The sequence below is a fragment of the Salmo salar genome, chromosome ssa02, assembly GCF_905237065.1.
Source record: "Salmo salar chromosome ssa02, Ssal_v3.1, whole genome shotgun sequence".
NCBI lineage: Eukaryota > Metazoa > Chordata > Actinopteri > Salmoniformes > Salmonidae > Salmo > Salmo salar.
The window spans coordinates 40,355,544-40,376,177 of record NC_059443.1 but is presented as its reverse complement, the minus strand read 5'-3'; the positions used below and the strand labels follow the sequence as shown (position 1 = coordinate 40,376,177).

The following is a 20,634-nucleotide window of genomic DNA, read 5'->3' as shown; positions in this document are numbered from 1 at the left end:
GCTACAATGTAATAACATACTAATTATCAAACCTTTTGGTTTCTAACAGAAAGATTACCTTGAACATGGCTGCCTGTGGGCTGCCCAGCTCGTGGAAGGGTGGTTTCCCCGTGGCCATCTCTATGATGGTACAGCCCAAGGACCAGATGTCTGCAGGCTTTCCATAACCCCGCGGGCCCTGGTCAATGATCTCTGGAGCCATGTACTGCAGTGTCCCTAAAAACACCACAGAGACATTTAGACACCTACCTACACAAACATGTAGACAACACATGTAAATAATATTCATCCCAACAAAGTCAAATACAGTGTTCATATGCAAAAAGCATGGCCACATATCCAACCACACTCATACAAAAGCATCAAACATACACACACCCACACACACACCTGTGAAGGTCTCTGTGCAAGGGTTGATTCCCGCCAGTCGTTTCGAGGTGCCAAAGTCAGAGATCTTGAGAACACCACTGTAGGTGTTAATCAACACGTTGTCACCCTGTGAGGAAATGACTTGTTTCTTACACTAGACACACTTTCCTCACAACGCATTGAGACACATTAGTAGTTGAGTAAGCAACATATACCAGGTTCATGCTCAGTAGGCCACAATGTAGTGAAACGTTTTGAAGTGGAAAACAAAAAGGAGCGTTTCTTAAGTGCAGGAAGTCCTTTCCTGTTTCACTCCATTTTCCGTCGTTTACTACCTAATGAACACAACTACCTCTGACTGTGTGAATTAAAATCCGCTGTGGCATTGGTACTTTAAAAACAAAAAACATTTATTTAGCAACAACAAACCTCACCTTGATGTCTCTGTGGACTATCTGGTTGTCATGGAGATACTTAAGCCCTTCCAGGATCTGCCTGGTGTAGAAAATGACGGTGGCCTCGTTGTCTTTCAGGGGTCCCCATTTGGAACGCAGGAGAGAGGACAAGCTTCCTACATGGGAGAGATGGCATTGGAATGGGTTACGGTTAGATATGGAAGGGATTGCATTTAGGATTTGCAACCCCCCTGGGCCTCGTTTCCCAGTTGCGATGTAACTTAAGCATTACGATGACGTACCAGATGCATCATTATTTACGAGCCAACTTCTTAAGAGGGTTTCCAAAACAACCACCCAGAGAGAACGTTCGCTTAGTGCCTTGTTATACCACTGTCGACACTGATAGGATTTTCTTTAAAGCAGCGCTTGCTTTCAGATCAGATTTCTCCATTCAAATCTTAACATTAAAATGATTCCACAATACTGACCAAGGATCAGCCCCTAGAGAGATATTACCACCTATGGCTGAAAATAGGCTATTGAGGCAGCTTATTATGCTTACCCAATAACAATGCACTACATCACAGATTGGGCATATCATTGACCACGTGGTCACACATCATGAAAAACACTGAAGCAAAAAGTACAGACAATAGCCTAGCCGAAAAATATAACTCAATTGATGGATATAGCCTACATAGACCCATGTAGGCTAAGCATCTTTTAATAAAGTCATCTCGGTTTTCATTCGAAGCATAATTTTATTCTTCACTTCTTTTGTAACAATTTCAAATACTTTGGCAACTTTGTATTTGTAGTCAACTTAGTTCTGAAGGTAACGGTAGTCACAATCAAACAGAAAAAAGTCAAGATGTTTATGCTGTTTAGCGAAGACCTGTGAATAAAGTGATGCGAAAGGGCAAAAAAATGCATACAATGATGGACTTTGGCTGCGCTACGAGTGGTCTGGATCACTAGGTTCTAACTATGATCTTAACGCTACGAAGACTCTGGGAAACAAGGCCCAGAATATTCACAATGAGAAAATGTCGGAAGCTGAAATAAAACATTACTTTTTAAAGTATTTTCACTTTTTCTTAACACTGGTACATCAGTGACTTAAAAAGCATTGTGAAATCCATTTCTCTCATTCGCTGTGGTACTGGAAACACCCACACTTCCTGTGTCATATCCTGCCTGTAGCTATTGCACTGAATTAGACACACACGCACGCATGACACACACACACACACACACACGCCAAAAAGACCTCCAGACTTTCTGGAAACTAAAATACCATAATTTTGTAATATTCCAATTGATTTCACTAAGCCTTGACAACAGCGCCAAGTCTGGGACCAAAAGGCTCCTGAACAGCTTCTACCCCCAAGCCATAAGACTGCTGAACAGTTCCTCAAACGGCTACCCGGACTATTTACATTGACCCCCATTTTTCTTGCACTGGCTCTATGCACACTCACTGGACTCTACCCCCACACTCAAGCATACTACACTGACACTCCAACACACACACACACACACACACACACACACACACACACACACACACACACACACACACACACACACACACACACACACACACACACACACACACACAATTCTGTTTATTATCTATCCTGATTGCCTAGTCACCTTTACCCTTACCTACATGTACATATTACCTAAATTACCTCAACTACCTCGTACCCCTGCATATTGACTCGGTACCGATACTCCTATTATATAGCCTCGTTATTTTATTGTGTTAACATTTCCTTTTTTGCTATTCAGTTGTAATTTTTGTATTATTATTTTTTAACTCTGCATTGTTGGGAAAAGGTTTGTAAATAAGCATTTCACGGTAAAGTCTACACCTATTGTATTCGGCCTGACTGAAACATGGCTTAAGCCTGATGAATTTACTGTGTTAAATGAGGCCTCACCTCCTGGTTACACTAGTGACCATATCCCCCGCGTATCCCGCAAAGGCGGAGGTGCTGCTAACATTTACGATAGCAAATTTCAATTTACAACAACAACAAAAAAAACAACGTTTTTGTCTTTTGAGCTTCTAGTCATGAAATCTATGCAGCCTACTCAATCACGTTTTATAGCTACTGTTTACAGGCCTCCTGGGCCATATACAGCGTTCCTCACTGAGTTCCCTGAATTCCTATCGGACCTTGTAGTCATGGCAGATAATATTCAAGTTTTTGGTGACTTTAATATTCACATGGAAAAGTCCACAGACCCACTCCAAAAGGCTTTCGGATCCATCATTGACTCCGGACCTACTCACTGTCATACTCATACTCCGGACTAGTTTTGTCCCATGGAATAAATGTTGTGGATGTTAATGTTTTTCCTCATAATCCTGGAATATCGGACCACCATTTTATTACGTTTGCAATTGCAACAAATAATCTACTCAGACCTGAACCAAGGATCATCAAAAGCCATGCTATAAATTCTCGGACAACCCAAAGATTCCTAGATGCCCTTCCAGACTCCATCCACCTACCCAAGGACGTCAGAGTACAAAAATCAGTTAACCACCTAACTGAGGAACTCAATTTAACTTTGTGTAATACCCTAGATGCAGTCGCACCCCTAAAAACAAAAACATTTGTCATAAGAAACTAGCTCCCTGGTATACAGAAAATACCATAGCTCTGAAGCAAGTTTCCAGAAAACTGGAACGGAAATAGCGTTACACCAAACTGGAAGTCTTCCGACTAGCTTGGAAAGACAGTACCGTGCAGTATCGAAGAGCCCTCACTGCTGCTCAATCATCCTATTTTTCCAACTTAATTGAGGAAAAAAGAACAATCCAAAATGTATTGATACTGTCGCAAAGCTAACTAAAAAGCATCACTTCCCAAGAGAGGATGGCTTTCGCTTCAGCAGTGACAAATTCATGAACTTCTTTGATGAAAGATCATGATCATTAGAAAGCAAATTTCAGACTCCTCTTTAACTTCTTTGGGATAGGGGGCAGTATTTTCACGGCCGGGTAAAAAAACGTACCCGATTTAATCTGGTTACTACTCCTGCCCAGAAACTCGAATATGCATATAATTAGTCGATTTGGATAGAAAACACTCTAAAGTTTCTAAAACTGTTTGAATGGTGTCTGTGAGTATAACAGAACTCATATGGCAGGCCAAAACTTGAGAAGATTCCATACAGGAAGTGGCCTGTCTGACAATTTGTCCTTCTGTTGCATCTCTATCGACATTACAGCATCTGTGCTGTAACGTGACACTTTCTAAGGCTGTCTGCTGTCTCTGGTCAAAGTACAGCAGTTTGTAAGTCGCTCTGGATAAGAGCGTCTGCTAAATGACTTAACCTCTATGGGCTAGGTGGGACGCAAGCGTCCCACCCGTGGTGCACTCCATCAACAGCAGGTGCATTTCAAGAGCGGCAAATTTGAATCCAAATAAATGTCAAAATTCAAATTTTTCAAAACATACAACTATTTTACACCCTTTGAAAGATAAACATCTCCTTAATCTAACCACGTTTTACGATTTCAAAAAGGTTTTACGGCGAAAGCATAAATTTAGAGTATGTTAGGACAGTACATTTACAAGAGTTGTGTGTAATGTTGTGCCAATTCAAAGACAGGCGTCACCAAAACCATAAATCAGCTAAAATGATGCACTAACCTTTTACAATCTCCAACAGATGACACTCCTAGGACAATGTGTTAGACAATGCATGCATTTTTAGTTCTATCAAGTTCATATTTATATCCAAAAACAGCGTTTTACTGTGGCGTTGATGTTCAGGAAATCGTTTCCCTCCAATAACCGGCATTCAAGTCAGCACCACAAATTAAATAATTAAAATTAGAAAACATTGGTAAAATATTATATTGTCATTTAAAGAATTATAGATTTACATCTCTTGAACGCAATCAACTTGCCAGATTTAAAAATAACCTTACTGGGAAATCACACTTTGCAATAATCTGAGCACTGCGCCCAGAAAAATACGCGTTGCGATACAGACTAGCCGCCATGTTGGGGAGATCTAAAATCGAAAATACTATGTAAATAATCCATTACCTTTGATTCTCTTCATCAGATGTCACTTCCAGGTATCACAGGTCCATAACGAATGTAGTTTTGTTCAAAAAAGCTCATCATTTATGTCCAAAAATCTCCGTCTTGTTAGCACATGATCTAAGCCCGCCGGACTTCACTTCATGAACGAGGGGAAAAAATATATTTACGTTCGTTCAAACATGTCAAACGTTGTATAGCATAAATCATTAGGGCCTTTTTTAACCAGAACATGAATAATATTCAAGGTGGACGAATGCATTCTCTTTTATAACGCATTGGAACGAGGGTACCCAACATGAACTCGCGCCAGGTGTCTAATGGGCCATCATCGTTCCATGGCTCTTGTTCGGTCAGATCTCCCTCCAGAAGACTCAAAACACTTTGTAAAGGCTGGTGACATCTAGTGGAAGCAATAGGAAGTGCCAAAATATTCCTCAGCCCCTGTGTTTTCCAATGGCATAGGTTTAAAGGTAATACAACACATCAGGTATCCACTTCCTGTCAGAAAATGTCTCAGGGTTTTGCCTGCCAAATGAGTTCTGTTATACTCACAGACACCATTCAAACAGTTTTAGAAACTTTAGGGTGTTTTCTATCCATATATAATAAGTATATGCATATTCTAGTTACTGGGTAGGATTAGTAACCAGATTAAATCGGGTACATTTTTTTATCCAGCCGTGCAAATACTGCCCCCTAGCCCCAACAGGTTAAATGTAAATGTGAATGTACAGCAGCAGAGTTTGTAAGTGGTCAGCCTGGGGACAGTGAGACTGGAGATGCGCGGTCACGAGAACTCGCCATGTTTTCCTTTCAGTCTGAATGAATACAACGTTGCCCGGTTGGAATATTATCACTATTTTATGAGAAAAATCGCATAAAAATTGATTTTAAACAGCGTTTGACATGCTTCTAAGTACGGTAATGGAATATTTTGAATTTTTTTGTCACGAAATGCGCTCGCGCGTTACCCTTTGGATAGTGACCTGAACGCACGAACAAAACGGAGCTATTTGGATATAACTATGGATTATTTCGAAACAAAACAACATCGGTTGTTGAAGTAGAAGTCCTGGGAGTGCATTCTGACGAAGTTGGAGGATGTCAAAATAGCTAGCCATGATGGCCGAGCTATGTACTCAGAATATTGCAAAATGTGCTTTCGCCGAAAAGCTATTTTAAAATCGAACATAGCGATTGCATAAAGGAGTTCTGTATCTATAATTCTTAAAATAATTGTTATGTATTTTGTGAACGTTTATCATGAGTAATTTAGTAAATTCACCGGAAGTTTTCGGTGGGTATGCTAGTTCTGAACATCACATGCTAATGTAAAAAGCTGTTTTTTGATATAAATATGAACTTGATTGAACAAAACATGCATGTATTGTATAACATAACGTCCTAGGAGTGTCATCTGATGAAGATCAAAGGTTAGTGCTGCAGTTAGCTGTGGTTTGGGTTTATGTGACATATATGCTTGCTTGGAAAATGGCTGTGTGATTATTTGTGTCTATGTACTCTCCTAACATAATCTAATGTTTTGCTTTCGCTGTAAAGCCTTTTTGAAATCGGACAATGTGGTTAGATTAACGAGAGTCTTATCTTTAAAATGGTGTAAAATAGTTGATTGTTTGAGAAAATTGAATTGTGGCATTTTAGTTGGTTTTGTATTTCGCGCCGTGCGATGCCATTGGCGGTTGGCTAGGGGTTCCGCAGGCGGAACGGGGTTCCGCTAGCGGAACGTCTGTCCTCAACAGGTTAAATCTGCGTATTCCTCCAAAGCTCAGTTGTCCTGAGTCTGCCCAACTCTGCCAGGACCTAGGATGAAGGGAGACACTCAAGTTTTTTAATACTATATCTCTTGACACAATGATGAAAATAATCATGGCCTCTAAACCGTCAAGCTGCATACTGGACCCTATTCCAACTAAACTACTGAAAGAGCTGCTTCCTGTGCTTGGCCCTCCTATGTCTAACATAATAAACCGCTCTCTATCCACCAGATGTGTACCAAACTCACTAAAAGTGGCAGTAATAAATCCTTTCTTGAAAAAGCCACACCTTGACCCAGAAAATATAAAAAACTATTGGCCTATATCAAATCTCCCATTCCTCTCAAAATTTTGTTGCGCAGCAACTCACTGCCTTCCTGAAGACAATGTATACGAAACGCTTCAGTCTGGTTTTAGAACCCAACATAGCACTGAGACTGCACTTGTGAAGGTGGTAAATTACCTTTTAAATGGTGTCAGACCGCGGCTCTGCATCTGTCCTCGTGCTCCTAGACCTTAGCGCTGCTTTTGATACCATCGAACACCACATTATTTTGGAGAAATTGGAAACCCAAATTGGTCTATACGGACAAGTTCTAGCCTGGTTTAGATCTTATCTGTCGGAAAGATATCAGTTTGTCTCTGAGGAAGGTTTGTCCTCTGACAAATCAACTGTACATTTTGGTGTTGCTCAAGGCTCCATTTTAGGACCACTATTGTTTTCACTATATATTTTACTTCCTGGTGATGTCATTCGGAAACATAAGGTTAACTTTCACTGCTATGCGGACAACACACAGCTGAACATTTTGATGAAACATGGTGAAGCCCCAAAATTGCCCTCAGTGGAAGTCTGTGTTTCAGAAATAAGGAAGTGGATGGTGGCAAATGTTCTACTTTTAAACTCAAAACAGAGATGATAGTTCTAGGTCCCAAGAAACAAAGAGATCTTCTGTTGAATCTGACAAGTAATCTTGATGGTTGTACAGTCATCTCAAATAAAACTGTGAAGGTCCTCAGCGTTACTCCGGAGCCTAATCTCTCTTTTTGACAAACATATCAAGACTGTTTCTAGGACATCTTTTTTCCATCCACGTAACATTGCAAAATAAACTTTGTCCAAATATGATGCAGAAAAATTAATCCATGCTTTTGTCACTTCTAGGTAATATTACTGCAATGGTCTACTTTCCAGCTACCCGGATCAAGCACTAAATAAACTTTAGTTAGTGCTAAACACGGTTGCTAGAATCTTGACTAGAACCAAATAATGTGATCATATTACTCCAGTGCTAGCCTCTCTACACTGGCTTCCTGTTAAGGCAAGGGCTGATTTCAAGGTTTTACTGCTAACCTACAAAGCATTACATGGGCTCGCTCCTACCCATCTTTCCAATTTGGTCCTGCCGTACATACCTACACGTACGCTACGGTCACAAGATGCAGGCCTCCTTACTGTCCCTAGAATTTCTAAGCAAACAGTTGGAGGCAGGGCTTTCTCATATAGAGCTCCATTTTTATGGAATGATCTGCCTAACCATGCGAGAGATGCAGACTCGTCTTGACCATTAAGTCTTTATTGAAGACTCATCTCTTCAGTAGGTCCTATGATTGAGTGTAGTCTGGCCCAGGAGTGTGAAGGTGAACGGAAAGGCACTGGAGCAACGAACCGCCCTTGCTGTCTCTGCCTGGCCAGTTCCCCTCTCTCCACCGGGATTCTCTGCCTCTATCTAACCCTATTACAGGGGCTGAGTCACTGGCTTACTTGTGCTCTTCCATGCCGTCCCTAGGAGGAGGGTGTCGCTTGAGTCACTGAAGTGATCTCCTGTCCTGGTAAGCGCCGCCCTTTGGGTTGTGCCGTGGCGGATGGTGGTTGAAGATATCCCTCTAGTGGTGGGTGGGCTGTCCTTTGGCAAAAGTGGGTGGGGTTATATCCTGCCTGTTTGGCCTTGTCCGGGGGTATCGTCGGACGGGGCCACATTGTCTCCCGACCTCTCCTGTCTCAGCCTCCAGTATTTATGCTGCAGTAGTTTGTGTGTCAGGGGGCTAGGGTCAGTCTGTCATATCTGGAGTATTTCTCCTGTTTTATCCGGTGTCTTGTGTGAATTAAAGTATGCCTCAGGACTACCTGGCCTGATGACTCCTTGCTGTCCCCAGTCCACCTGGTCGTGCTGCTGCTCCAGTTTTAACTGTTCTACCTGCGGCTATGGAACCGTGACCTGTTCACCGGACGTGCTACCTGTCCCAGACCTGCTGTTTTCAACTCTCTAGAGACAGCACGAGCAGTAGAGGTACTCTGAATGGTCGGCTATGAAAAGCCAACTGACATTTACTCCCGAGGTGCTGACCTGTTGCACCCTCAAATCACTGATTATTATTATTTGACCCATCTGGTCATCTATGAAGATTTGAACGTCTTGGCCATGTTCTGTTATAATCTCCACCCGGCACAGCCAGAAGAGGACTGGCCACCCCTCATAGCCTGGTTCCTCTCTAGGTTTCTTCCTAGGTTCTAGCCTTTCTAGGGAGTTTTTCCTAGCCACCGTGCTTCTACACCAGCATTGCTTGCTGTTTGGGGTTTTAGGCTGGGTTTCTGTACAGCACTTTGTGACATCAGCTGATGTAAGAAGGCCTTTATAAATACATTTGATTGATTGTGACAGTTTCATAATTAGGGGAGCAGAGAAAGATGAGCAAGACTGGAAGTATTGATGAGGGAATGAGTGAATACAGTACCAGTGTGTGAGTGGTGGAGAGAGATTGAAAGAAGAAGAACGAGTTGTAGAGAGACACAACAACCGAGAAGTGAATACTGAAACCATTAGCTATACGGCAGTTTAAAAAAGGTAAAGCAGGACAAGATTACCAAAACTTCCGTCAGTGAGAGAATGAATGAATACTGTACATACCAAGTGAAGGATTGATAGAAAGACTTGTCTAAAGACTACACATTTGTAGTAGAGAGGCACAAAAGTTGAAATTAGAAATACTGAATAAACCGGTTGCGTGTGACCTGGTTTATGGGACCATAGAAACAGAACGAGATTCAATATAGAATATAGAATGAAATAGATTATATTTCTATGCACTGTACCTCCAGGAACCTCCTCCATAAAGATCTTGATGAAGCCGTCCTGACTCATAGAGCCCAGGTACTGAACGATGTTCCTGTGCTTCAGCCTCTTGTGCAGAGCCATCTCCTCATGCAGAGGCTGGGAGTAACTGAGATTCACACACAGATGGGGAGAGAACCAACAGTTAGCATTGGCACTAGATTTGCATAGCATTAGCAAACGGGACAGTGTTCATCTGCCGTTATAACAACATTGCTACAAAACTTAAAACAATGCTAGTGCTAGCTGTGCCATCATTGAAAAACAACAAAATTCACTCCAATATTGCAGTTGTGCTGACATGGTGTAGTTGTGACCCACACGTACTGTATGAATTTGATGAGAGCTTTACAAGCACCCGTCATGTGCTGCTTTAACCTGTGTGGCCATTAATTCTACAGAGGAACTAAGTACTAACATTTTTTTAACTATGGGGCTAAGCTCTTAGTCGAGGTCGAAGGCTCGTAAACAAGGAATGGGGAAATCTAAATAGACATTCTTCTCTTCAGGGAGTAGATTCCGGTGTAGCTATGGGGATACTGGGCAAACATTACACATTTGGAATGTTGAGGAAAACATCTGCGCATTCATTATTGTCATCAGTAATCGTGAATCGTTTCGCTCACATTGTATAATATATTACACATAGTAGGCTAAAATAATAATTCGGATTTATGGTATCATGTGCAAAGAAAAGTAGCCTGTCCCCAGATCTGTTTGTGCTGTCGTGTCAACAAGTATGGTCATTGTTTGACAATACAGCAAAACAGAACTGGGACCAGGCAACAAAAAAAGGGGAAATGTAGCCTGGTCCCAGAACTGTTTTGTGTTGTTGTGCTGTCGTGTCAACAAGTATGGTCATTGTTTGACAATACAGCTAAAAACAGATCTGGGACCAGGCGAAGAAAAAAAAGGGGAAATGCGTTTTCCATACGTGCTGTCTTTCTCTGGGATCTCCTTGATGGCGATGCGGACTTGGTTGCTCAGGTCCCTCCCAGCATACACCACGCCATAGGTTCCTTTACCCAGAACCACCTTGTCTCTGTTTTCGCTGGTCTCATAGATAAACTGCAGGTGGTAAGGGAGGTTTATTTCAACAGGAACACGGGTGTGAAACTATCATGTGCGTGTGTGTGTGTTTCATAAAAAATGTGTCTAAGAGAGTGTGTGGGTTAGAAATATTGTAAAGAATTTCACAAGCAACCACAACAGAAAAGGTTGAGAGAGAGCACAAGGCAATGGAAAAGGATGTTCATTTAGAAACCTGCTGCTGCTCTGAACTGCAGTGAACTGAAATACTATTTGAAATGATTTCAAATAGTAATTAAACCCAGGTTTGCTGGAGTGACATGCTGGACTGAATCCAATGTTCTGTGAATACCAGGAACTTAACACACACAAAAATGAGGGTTCGGGAATACGGTAACCATAGCACTACTTGGGCAACGGTTAAGGGGAACTTTTCACCTATTGACTCCATCATGACAGGGCATGTTTGTGTACTGGAAGGGGGGGGGTCAAAAATAGCAAAAGCAGCCTCGAGAGGGAGGATTCTACAGCCCTATCGCAATTTGTGTCTCCACAACTCCTTTAATCCTTTCTCCTCAACTCCTTTTCAACCGGATTGGAGGAGAAGGTCCTATGTCTCTCCCCTCGAACCCTGGTTCCCAATGCGTTTTCAGAAGGAGGAAAGAAGAGAGGAAATATGAATTGAGAAAGAACCTAGCTGACCTCCAGTAATCCTCCAGTGAGCTCTCTGGGGTACTCCACTGGGGATTCTGCCTGGCTTAGAAGAGAGTTGACCATCTCACAGAACCTGATGGAGAAACAGCACACACAAGAAACTAAATCATATGGAAAGTCAGTTCAAATACATGTGAGCATGTCACATATCAGTCAATCATATATTTATGGACCTCACAAGCAAATCATAGATAAGACCTGCGGAAACGTACGCAAACAAATTCAGTACACAGCACTGTTATCAATCTTATATGCCATGAAGTATTAAAGGGGACCTTTTGACTGAAAGGCGAATAACTGGCACTGGTTCCACAAATACTACTATGAAAACCACTTCCTACCTTCTCAGAAAGTCTTGGATAACACCTGGAATTTACTGTATCCCAATACACAACACCTAGCTAATAATGTACTGTATTAGCACACAATGTAAAATGCACATCCCTATCAATCCACACCGAAAGGGGAGAGAGAAGCAGGCTCTATTTTCACTACGCCAGTGTAAAATAAACATTAACAGTTGTCATGTCAATACAATCAAATCATGTGATAATGGTTGAAAGAACAGGCCCAATCTGTATGTAGGTTTTGTGAGGAGAATGTGGCGAAGGAATCAATGGTTGTTACACCCCTTCCTGCTAGACAGCTGGGCTAAAGGCTGCTTTTTGGTGTGCGTGCGTGAGCGTGTGTGTCTATGTACAAGTATGTTTGTACATGTGTGGGACTCACCCCTTACAGTGCAGCTCGCTGGGAAAGCAGAGTTGGAAGTCATCCGAGTTCTCCAGGACATACAGGAAGCAGCTACGCTCGTCAAACTTGGAAACACTGAACAGGTCAAAAGGTTAAAGAGGGGCATTAAGAGCTACACAACACTTTAAAGCTAACAGCGGCATCCCAATGAATTAACAAGTATTCTCAAAATACCAATGCAGGCAAACAAAGTGAAGGGAATATGAATAATGACAAGAAAAGCCAACAATAGCACATTCAATATGTGGCTCTCCAATTCAGAGAAGGACGTTTTCTTTCCATCTCGTATAAATTGAAATACTGATATGTTTGAAGCCACCAGGTGACAGTAGGCCTGGCGATATGACGATATATATCGTGTGACGATAGACGTTTTTCTATCGTTTACTTCGTTGTGTCGCAAATCACACACTTCACAGCAATATTTTTCGTCAAACGTGCCGTGTGGAAGGAAATTTGCAACACAAACAAACATGGAGGAGAGTGAACATGACACGGAGCTCGTACCTAAAAGAGGGGCTACTTCGGTCGCATGGACGTAGTTTAGGTATGAAAAGTCTGACACGGACCAGAAAACCGTCCTCTGCAAAATATGCCGCAGGCCGGTCCCGACGACAGGCTCATACACCACTAACCTCTTTCACCACCTGCGTAAGAATCATGTGAAAGAGTGTGGACAGAGTCTACGGATGAGACCCAAAAAAGTAGTCGAGTGCTCAAAACAAACCCCCGACTCAGACATTGCAAGAGACTTTTGCCCGCGGCACACCATATGGAAAATAATCGCAAAGATGGAAGGAGATAATAGCTGCCGTTACAACTTACATCTGCAAAGACACGGCCCAAATTTACACGGTCGAGAAACGGGGGTTTTGTGAGTTGGTGCTAACGCTCGACCCAAGGTACCAAATGCAAATTGATATGTGACACGTATTAATGCCAAAATAACATGCAAAACAGGCAAGCCCCTAAAAATATTTATTATATATTTTAGGCCTATATTTATTTTGTTTGCAACTACAGTTGAAGTGTTTTCTATTTACCTTTTTAGATTTTATACATTCATATTGTTACATGCTTAATTGAAAATTTGCACAAAGGTTCTAAATAAAAGGAGAAATAATCAAATATGAGTAAATACCTTTTATTTGTTGCGTATAAATGTAAATAAGAAATGTAATAAGAAATAGGCCTTTACATGGTCATTTTATACCAATTATTTATTCATTGAATTTACAGAAAATGTGCTATATCGTGATATGTATCGTTATCTGGATATGAAATGACCTATATCGGGATATGAGATTTTGGCCATATCGCCCAGCCTTGGGTGACAGTGTTGCAAATATAAACTGAAAGAAAATCAAATCTATCTATCGCCCTGGAGGCAATTCGGTAAGCAAAACAAGGTTAAAGTACACAGTGACCTCCACAGACAAATAGACACGGACACACACACACATCCAGTCACAGTCTTTGAAAACAACACAGACAAAAACACCCTGATGGCAGTGGCCAAGTCCACCAGACAGATAAAGTGTTTAGACTCAGTAGACCGCAACCTGGCTTCAAATACTATTTGAAATCCATTCAAATACTTAAGCTGGGCTTGATTGAGCTTGCCTGGCGCAATGGAACCAATAGAGTAGTCGCAAACCTGCAAACTCCGCCCATCTGGAACTCCAGGCAGGCTAAAGGAAATGCTGAAATATTTCAAATAGTATTTGAACCTAGGTCTGGTAGACTAGCCCTGGTGATGTGTATGGGCTGCAGGTGTGAACACGACACACCCACACATCACAGGGCCAGGAATTTAGCCAAGATATGTTAGCACACACTGTACGTTACTGTACCTCACTCCCCGGATTTGCGAGGCTGGGAAAGTCCACTGGGCTTTCTGGCCTTTCTATGGAAGGGAAGACATGGCAGACTGTCAAAATTCTCACTCAACAGTCTAAACACACACAAAGTATGCACGCACCTGCGCACACACACACACAAAGTATGCACGCGCGGGTGCACACATCCTCCTTAGACGATTATAGGCATGTCTTCTTTCCCGTCACTGACGTGGTGCCGTTTTGAAAACACTCCACGCCTATTCTGGTTAAACACACCCTTCTTGAACTACCATTTCCTATGTCTTAACATGTTGAAAACTGTAGACGTGTACAGTATAACTCAGTAGTTCAATATCTACAAGGTGGAAGAGGGGTCCGTTTACCTGGTCCCAGATCTGCTTGTCCTGTATAGCCAACTCTTATGGTCATTGTCATGCCAAACATGGTCTGTACCTTCAGGGGTGTGATGTGGTTGAGCCGAACCGTGCAGCTGTCGTCCTCCTCACTCACACACACTATGGTGGGCTGGAGCACTTTGGTCGGCTCCAGGATCAGAACCTGAGGAACGGCCATGGTTAATGGTGATAACCGTTTTTGGCATTAAAAGGTTCCTTTTCCAAATACTTTTGCTGCAGAAAGGTACTGTACATTGTCAATGTGACAAACTCTCCCGGGAGGGTGACGCCAAGTGCCAACATCATTAGCAATTATCTGACCATGACCGTGCAGTTAAATGCATGTAAAAGCAAATATTTTTTACTGCACTGCATTTGAATGCCCAGAACTGTTATATACTAGGCAGAGAGAATCTATTGAGGTCTCACAAAGCAATGTGGGTTTGAGGAACTGGGAGTACTTGGAGCGGTAGTGTCTGACAGAGTGTCTTGGCAACATGCCGCTATGCTCTAACTAAATAAAGCTGAATGTACTGGGAGCTGTGGTGAGGTCTTACTGGGCAGCGGTCAGTGGAAACAGTGGGCTTGCAGGCTTGCAGCATCAGCTCCATCCAGAAGTCCACAGTCTCCTGTTTAGACGGTTTCACCTCCGGGGGCTTGGTGAACTGATGGTACAAGATGAACGTCTCCATGATCGAGCCCACATACCTTAAAAGAAAGATGCGAATAAGCATTTGAATATCAAAATAAAGTTCAAAACATTGACCTTAAAAGGGGTCCCCTAAATGGACAGTATCTTTAACATTAAAGGTCCCGCATACTCAAAATCATTTTTTTCATCAAATGGAAGATATTTGGATCAAACCAAACCAAATCAAAGTAGGATGAACAAAGTAGGAAAAATGACTGTTGCTGGTACATTGATCAAGTCTGCTCATAAAGCTACTGTTCCCCTCCCCGAGTCAAAAACTTGAATTCAGGTGGCGGGATAATTTAGGGTTTCGTGTGACATCACATAAAGCCCTCATTTTAATACACCGATGGTAACGTCTTATTGCCTCATTTAAATAAGTACCGACTCGTAACCATCAGCACAGAAGGTGTGTTTGCAGAGGGGTGTGGTTTACATAGCTAGCTAGTCTATTGGTACTAAAATCTGACTGCAAGGTGACATCAAATTACAGGTTTCTCCTATTCATCAACGGCAAAGATAATTATAGGTTTCCCCTTTTATCTGTGACTGGTGTTTGCTAGTTACTGGCTAGCTAGTTCTTCAGCCAGCATGGAACAAAAGGGGGGGGGAAGGCTCGTTCAAAACTCAAAACGCGGTTGTCATGTCAACATATGTCAGTTCTGCTGCAAAATGCAAGAGAAGAGACATGCCAAACGGGAGATCCTGACATCATTGATAGTCATGGTTTATAAATATGGTCTGGCAGTCAACACACACACACACTTGAAGTCGGAAGTTTAAATACACTTAGGTTGGAGTCATTAAAACTAGTTTTTCAACCACTCCACACATTTCTTGTTAACAAACTATAGTTTTGGCAAGTCGGTTAGGACATCACTTTGTGCATGACACAAGTAATTTTTCCAATAATTGTTTACAGACAGATTATTTAACTTACAACTCGCTGTATCACAATTTCAGTGGGTCAGAAGTTTACATACACTAAGTTGACTGCCTTTAAAACAGCTTGGAAAATTCCAGAAAATGATGTCATGGCTTTAGAAGCTTCTGATAGGCTAATTGACATAATTTGAGTCAATTGGAGGTGTACCTGTGGATGTATTTCAAGGCCTACCTTCAAACTCAGTGCCTCTTCGCTTGACATCATGGAAAAATCAAGACAGCCAAGACCTCAGAAAAAAAATTGTAGACCTCCAGAAGTCTGGTTCATCCTTGGGAGCAATTTCCAAACGCCTGACGGTACCACGACCATCTGTACAAACAATAGCACGCAAGTATAAACACCATGGGACCACGCAGCCGTCATACCGCTCAGGAAGGAGACGCGTTATGTCTCCTAGAGATGAACGTTCTTTGGTGCGAAAAATGCAAATCAATCCCAGAACAGCAAAGGACCTTGTGAAGATGCAAAAGTACCACTTTGTCCACAGTAAAACGAGTCCTATATCGACATAACCTGAAAGGCCGCTCAGCCAGGAAGAAGCCACTGCTCCAAAACCACCATAAAAAAGCCAGACTACGGTTTGCAACTACACATGGGGACAAAGATCGTATTTTTTGGAGAAATGTCCTCTGGTCTGATGAAACAAAAATAGAACTGTTTGGCCATAATGACCATCATTATGTTTGGAGGAAAAAGGGGGATGCTTGCAAGCCGAAGAACACCATCCCAAACGTGAAGCACGAGGGTGGCAGCATCATGTTGTGGGGGTGATTTGCTGCAGGAGGGACTGGTAGACTTCACAAAATAGATGGCATCATGAGGGAGGACAATTATGTGGATATATCGAAGCAACATCTCAAGACATCAGTCAGGAAATTAAAGCTAGGTCACAAATGGGTCTTCCAAGTGGAAAATGACCCCAAGCATACTTCCAAAGTTGTGGCAAAATGGCTTAAGGACAACAAAGTCAAGGTATTGGAGTGGCCATCACAAAGCCCTGACCTCAATCCTATAGAACATTTGTGGGCAGAACTGAAAAAGTGTGTGCGAGCAAGGAGGCCTACAAACCTGACTGAGTTACACCAGCTCTGTCAGGAGGAATGGGCCAAAATTCACCCAACTTATTGTGGAAGTCTTGTGGAAGGCTACCCGAAACGTTTGACCCAAGTTAAACAATTTAAAGGCAACGCTACCAAATACTAATTGAGTGTATGTAAACTTCTGACCCACTGGGAATGTGATGAAAGAAATAAAAGCTGAAATAAATCATTCTTTCTACTATTATTCTGACATTTCACATTCATAAAATAAAGTGGTGATCCTAACTGACGTAAAACAGGGATTTCTTACTTGGATTAAATGTCAGGAATTGTGAAAAACTGAGTTTAAATGTATTTGGCTATAGTGTACGTAAACTTCCAACTTCAACTGTATATATTTTATGAGGCATACCCACACCTCACCCTGTCCAGTTTCAACTGAAATTGTCCAAGATGAACTAGCTACAAGATGAACTAGCTAGCTAACTTCATGATCTCACTGCAACACTGCTCATTACATCCAAGTTTCTTGTCATAAGTATTTCAAATAACTGTCAGTCAAGGCAAATTTGGAGCATTTTTAAAATCAGGAAAAAATAAAGGCTATTTTACATTTAATCCGGATGACTCTACTGGCCCTTTAACAGGATATTTTGAAATGTGCCCTCTCATCCTGGTTTCTAATAATGTCAATGTCAAAAACCAGGTTCATATAAACATCAGTGTTATTGAGGAATCTGTTAAGAATGATATACTCATATATTTCACATCAAGAATGCCTGCCTGGTCCCAGATCTGTTTGTGCTGTCTTGAATGTCTGCAGTGACAATGACCATAGGATCTAACAAGATGAACTGTGACTCCTCTCACCACATGGGTGCATTGAGCCGGTAGAGTTTCTCTGAAGCCTCGATGACCTTCCTGTGTTCGTTGGCCAGGATGCTGGCTCCCAGGTAGAAGCCTACGTCCCAGTAGTCCTGCATCTTCTCCAAGCTGCCCTTCCTCCCCAGCAGGCTGCTCAGGGTCACGCCTAGAAACACACACAACAAACACAAACAGACGGGCGCAGACAGACACAGAGGTTAGATAGTGAGAATATTAGTATTATTATTTTTCTTTTCTTTTCAGGCTAACAGTATGGCATCGAAATGTAACAAAAGAAAAAGACATGACACAGAAGCCCAAAAAGAATAACAGTGACATGAATTGATAAATAATGTAGGGGTGTAATTATTTAGTGTCCTTATGCAGGCTGTTAGTAATGATGGTAGTGATTGGCAGGGAGTACGACTGCACCAACAATTAGCCCACATTCACTGCGGTTGATTACCGGCATGGATAAATATAACAAGGCAATTGTAGTTTACTTAACCACACTAGTTCCCCTTGACAGGCTACTGATTCAGGGCAGTGGAGTGTCGGTGAGAACAACGTACCTATTTTGCGCAGCTCGATGGAGGTGTCAAATTCGTGACCGGCAGCCATCAAGAGGACAACGTTGTTGATGCCGGAGTGAAGGGTTTGCTCTGTCTCGAAGGCTTTGCCGTACCTGGGGGAGAATTCATGAAGGGAGATTAAAATGGATTCATTAATAAACATTTATTGCTGCCTAGTCAATGAGCTGACCTAAGCAATGATTTGTTTAATAACAGCGTATCATATAGTATCAGGTGTGTCAGTTGTCATAAGCCTGACACCAGGTGTCATGACTATTGATGCCATCTGCTATGTCTTAATTCTAACAGTGTTATGTAGCCTTTATGACAGAGGACTCAAGTAAAGTGTAACTGAAAAGGATGGAGGGAACTCAAAGGGATAACATAACAGACTGATGTAGAGCCCTAGTAAGGAGGACTTGACTGGAGTGAGTGAAGGGATGCTGTGGGTACGGTGTGCATATTAGGACAACCGACAAGTCCGAGTGGCTTTGACACCAACTCCTTGTGACTCTAAGGCTGTACTAATATGGACACTGTAATGGTAGGTCTCACCAGTAGCAGGCCTGGTCTCGACTGCGATGGTCTTTAAAGCCAGAGCTCATGAACATGTCTTTATAGATACGGCCACAGAGGCAGTGCACGTCCGACGCCACCCTGTCACCTGACTCCACAATGGGCAGAATCACCTCCAGGGCCTTGGCACGGTCACCTGGACGATTCCTCCTGAAGGTCAAAGATTAGGAAACATTATGACAGATGGAATCCTCAGAATCAACAGCCTGTGTCGTGCTCAAAGTTAAAGTGTCGGGAAAATGTCTTGAAGAAAATCTGTGTGCTTGCTTCAGCCGTCTAAAATAATAAAGATAGGGGGAAAAAAACAGTACTGTAAATTCCGGACTATAAGCCGCAAATTTTTTCCCACGCTTTGAACCTCGCGGCTTAAAACAATGACGCGGCTAATATATGGATTTTTCCCGCTTTCAATTTTTTTCTCTCAAAAAAAAACATTCTGTGACGTGCTCAGTTTTTTGGCGGCATGAAGCTTTCATTAGACCAATGAAATTGCCGAACGGGTTAAGGTCAAACAACTTTTTTGTTTACTGTTTAGATTAAATCGAGCGCTCTCAAACTTCCCATCATTCTGATTACGGTAGTCATTTTGTCACCCTCATCATGGCAAAGACACGGAGAAATGCATATGATGCAGCTTTCAAGTTGAAGGCGATTGATCTGGCTGTTGGAAAAGGAAATAGAGCTGCTGCACGGGAGCTTGGTCTTAATGAGTCGATGATAAGACGTTGGAAACAGCAGCGTGAGGTGAGGAATTGACTCAGTGCAAAAAGACAACTAAAGCTTACTGCAAATTATTATTATTTTTGTTACAAGCCGTGTTTCGTTAAAGCCTATTTATTTTTGTTACAAGCCGTGTTTCGTTAAAGCCTGTGTAAAGTTCATTTGTTTCAATGTACCGGTAGGCACCTGCGGCTTATAGACATGTGCGGCTTATTTACGTTCAAAATAAATAAAAAAAATCAGTGGGTGCGGCTCATATTCAGGTGCGCTTAATAGTCCGGAAATTACGGTACTGTGCTTTCAGCAAGCCCCCTAATTAAGTGTTCAAATGGGGGTTGGCTTTAACCCATTTAGTGTTGTATATACATTATTTCCTTCTATGATATCATGTGAAAGACTATCGTCAAACAGAATATGTGAGCAATTCACAAGTGGAGGAACAATGGTACCTGTTTAAAGCAAATATGTAGTGAAAATTGATATTCTGCTGGGCAGCCACCAAGCACGTGGGCAAGTTGTTCAGGCTCTCTACCAGTTTGATAATGGCATCGTAGTCCTGAAGTCAGAAAGAGGACTGGATTACAGCAAACCCTTTATCAACATTATAATATCATCTCTGATTTCAAAGCATTATAAATTAGGCATAGCTGCAGACACCTTTAATATTTTTTAAATAGACACACAAAGTGAAGATCCTCCCTCAAATTGATTTACTTTAACCCCTGCAGTACTTCTTATACATGCATGTAGGGTTGCGCGATGTCAACC

At 42.0% G+C, this 20,634-nt stretch overlaps 1 protein-coding gene across 1 annotated transcript in view; it reads right to left on the bottom strand.

Annotated features, from left to right (window-relative positions):
* LOC106583027 (mitogen-activated protein kinase kinase kinase 5) overlaps positions 1-20,634 on the bottom strand; it is a 32,193-nt gene that overhangs the window by 6,417 nt on the left and 5,142 nt on the right. Inside the window, exons 5-18 of the mRNA XM_014166770.2 lie at positions 20,316-20,422; positions 19,126-19,296; positions 18,571-18,683; positions 18,005-18,164; positions 15,015-15,165; positions 14,516-14,620; positions 14,075-14,127; positions 12,201-12,296; positions 11,460-11,544; positions 10,663-10,796; positions 9,710-9,837; positions 804-940; positions 391-496; positions 59-216 (exon numbers count right to left, since the gene is read on the bottom strand). Of these exons, the coding sequence (XP_014022245.2) occupies positions 59-216; positions 391-496; positions 804-940; positions 9,710-9,837; positions 10,663-10,796; positions 11,460-11,544; positions 12,201-12,296; positions 14,075-14,127; positions 14,516-14,620; positions 15,015-15,165; positions 18,005-18,164; positions 18,571-18,683; positions 19,126-19,296; positions 20,316-20,422 (1,704 nt within the window). The remainder of the gene's footprint in view (positions 1-58; positions 217-390; positions 497-803; positions 941-9,709; positions 9,838-10,662; positions 10,797-11,459; positions 11,545-12,200; positions 12,297-14,074; positions 14,128-14,515; positions 14,621-15,014; positions 15,166-18,004; positions 18,165-18,570; positions 18,684-19,125; positions 19,297-20,315; positions 20,423-20,634) is intronic.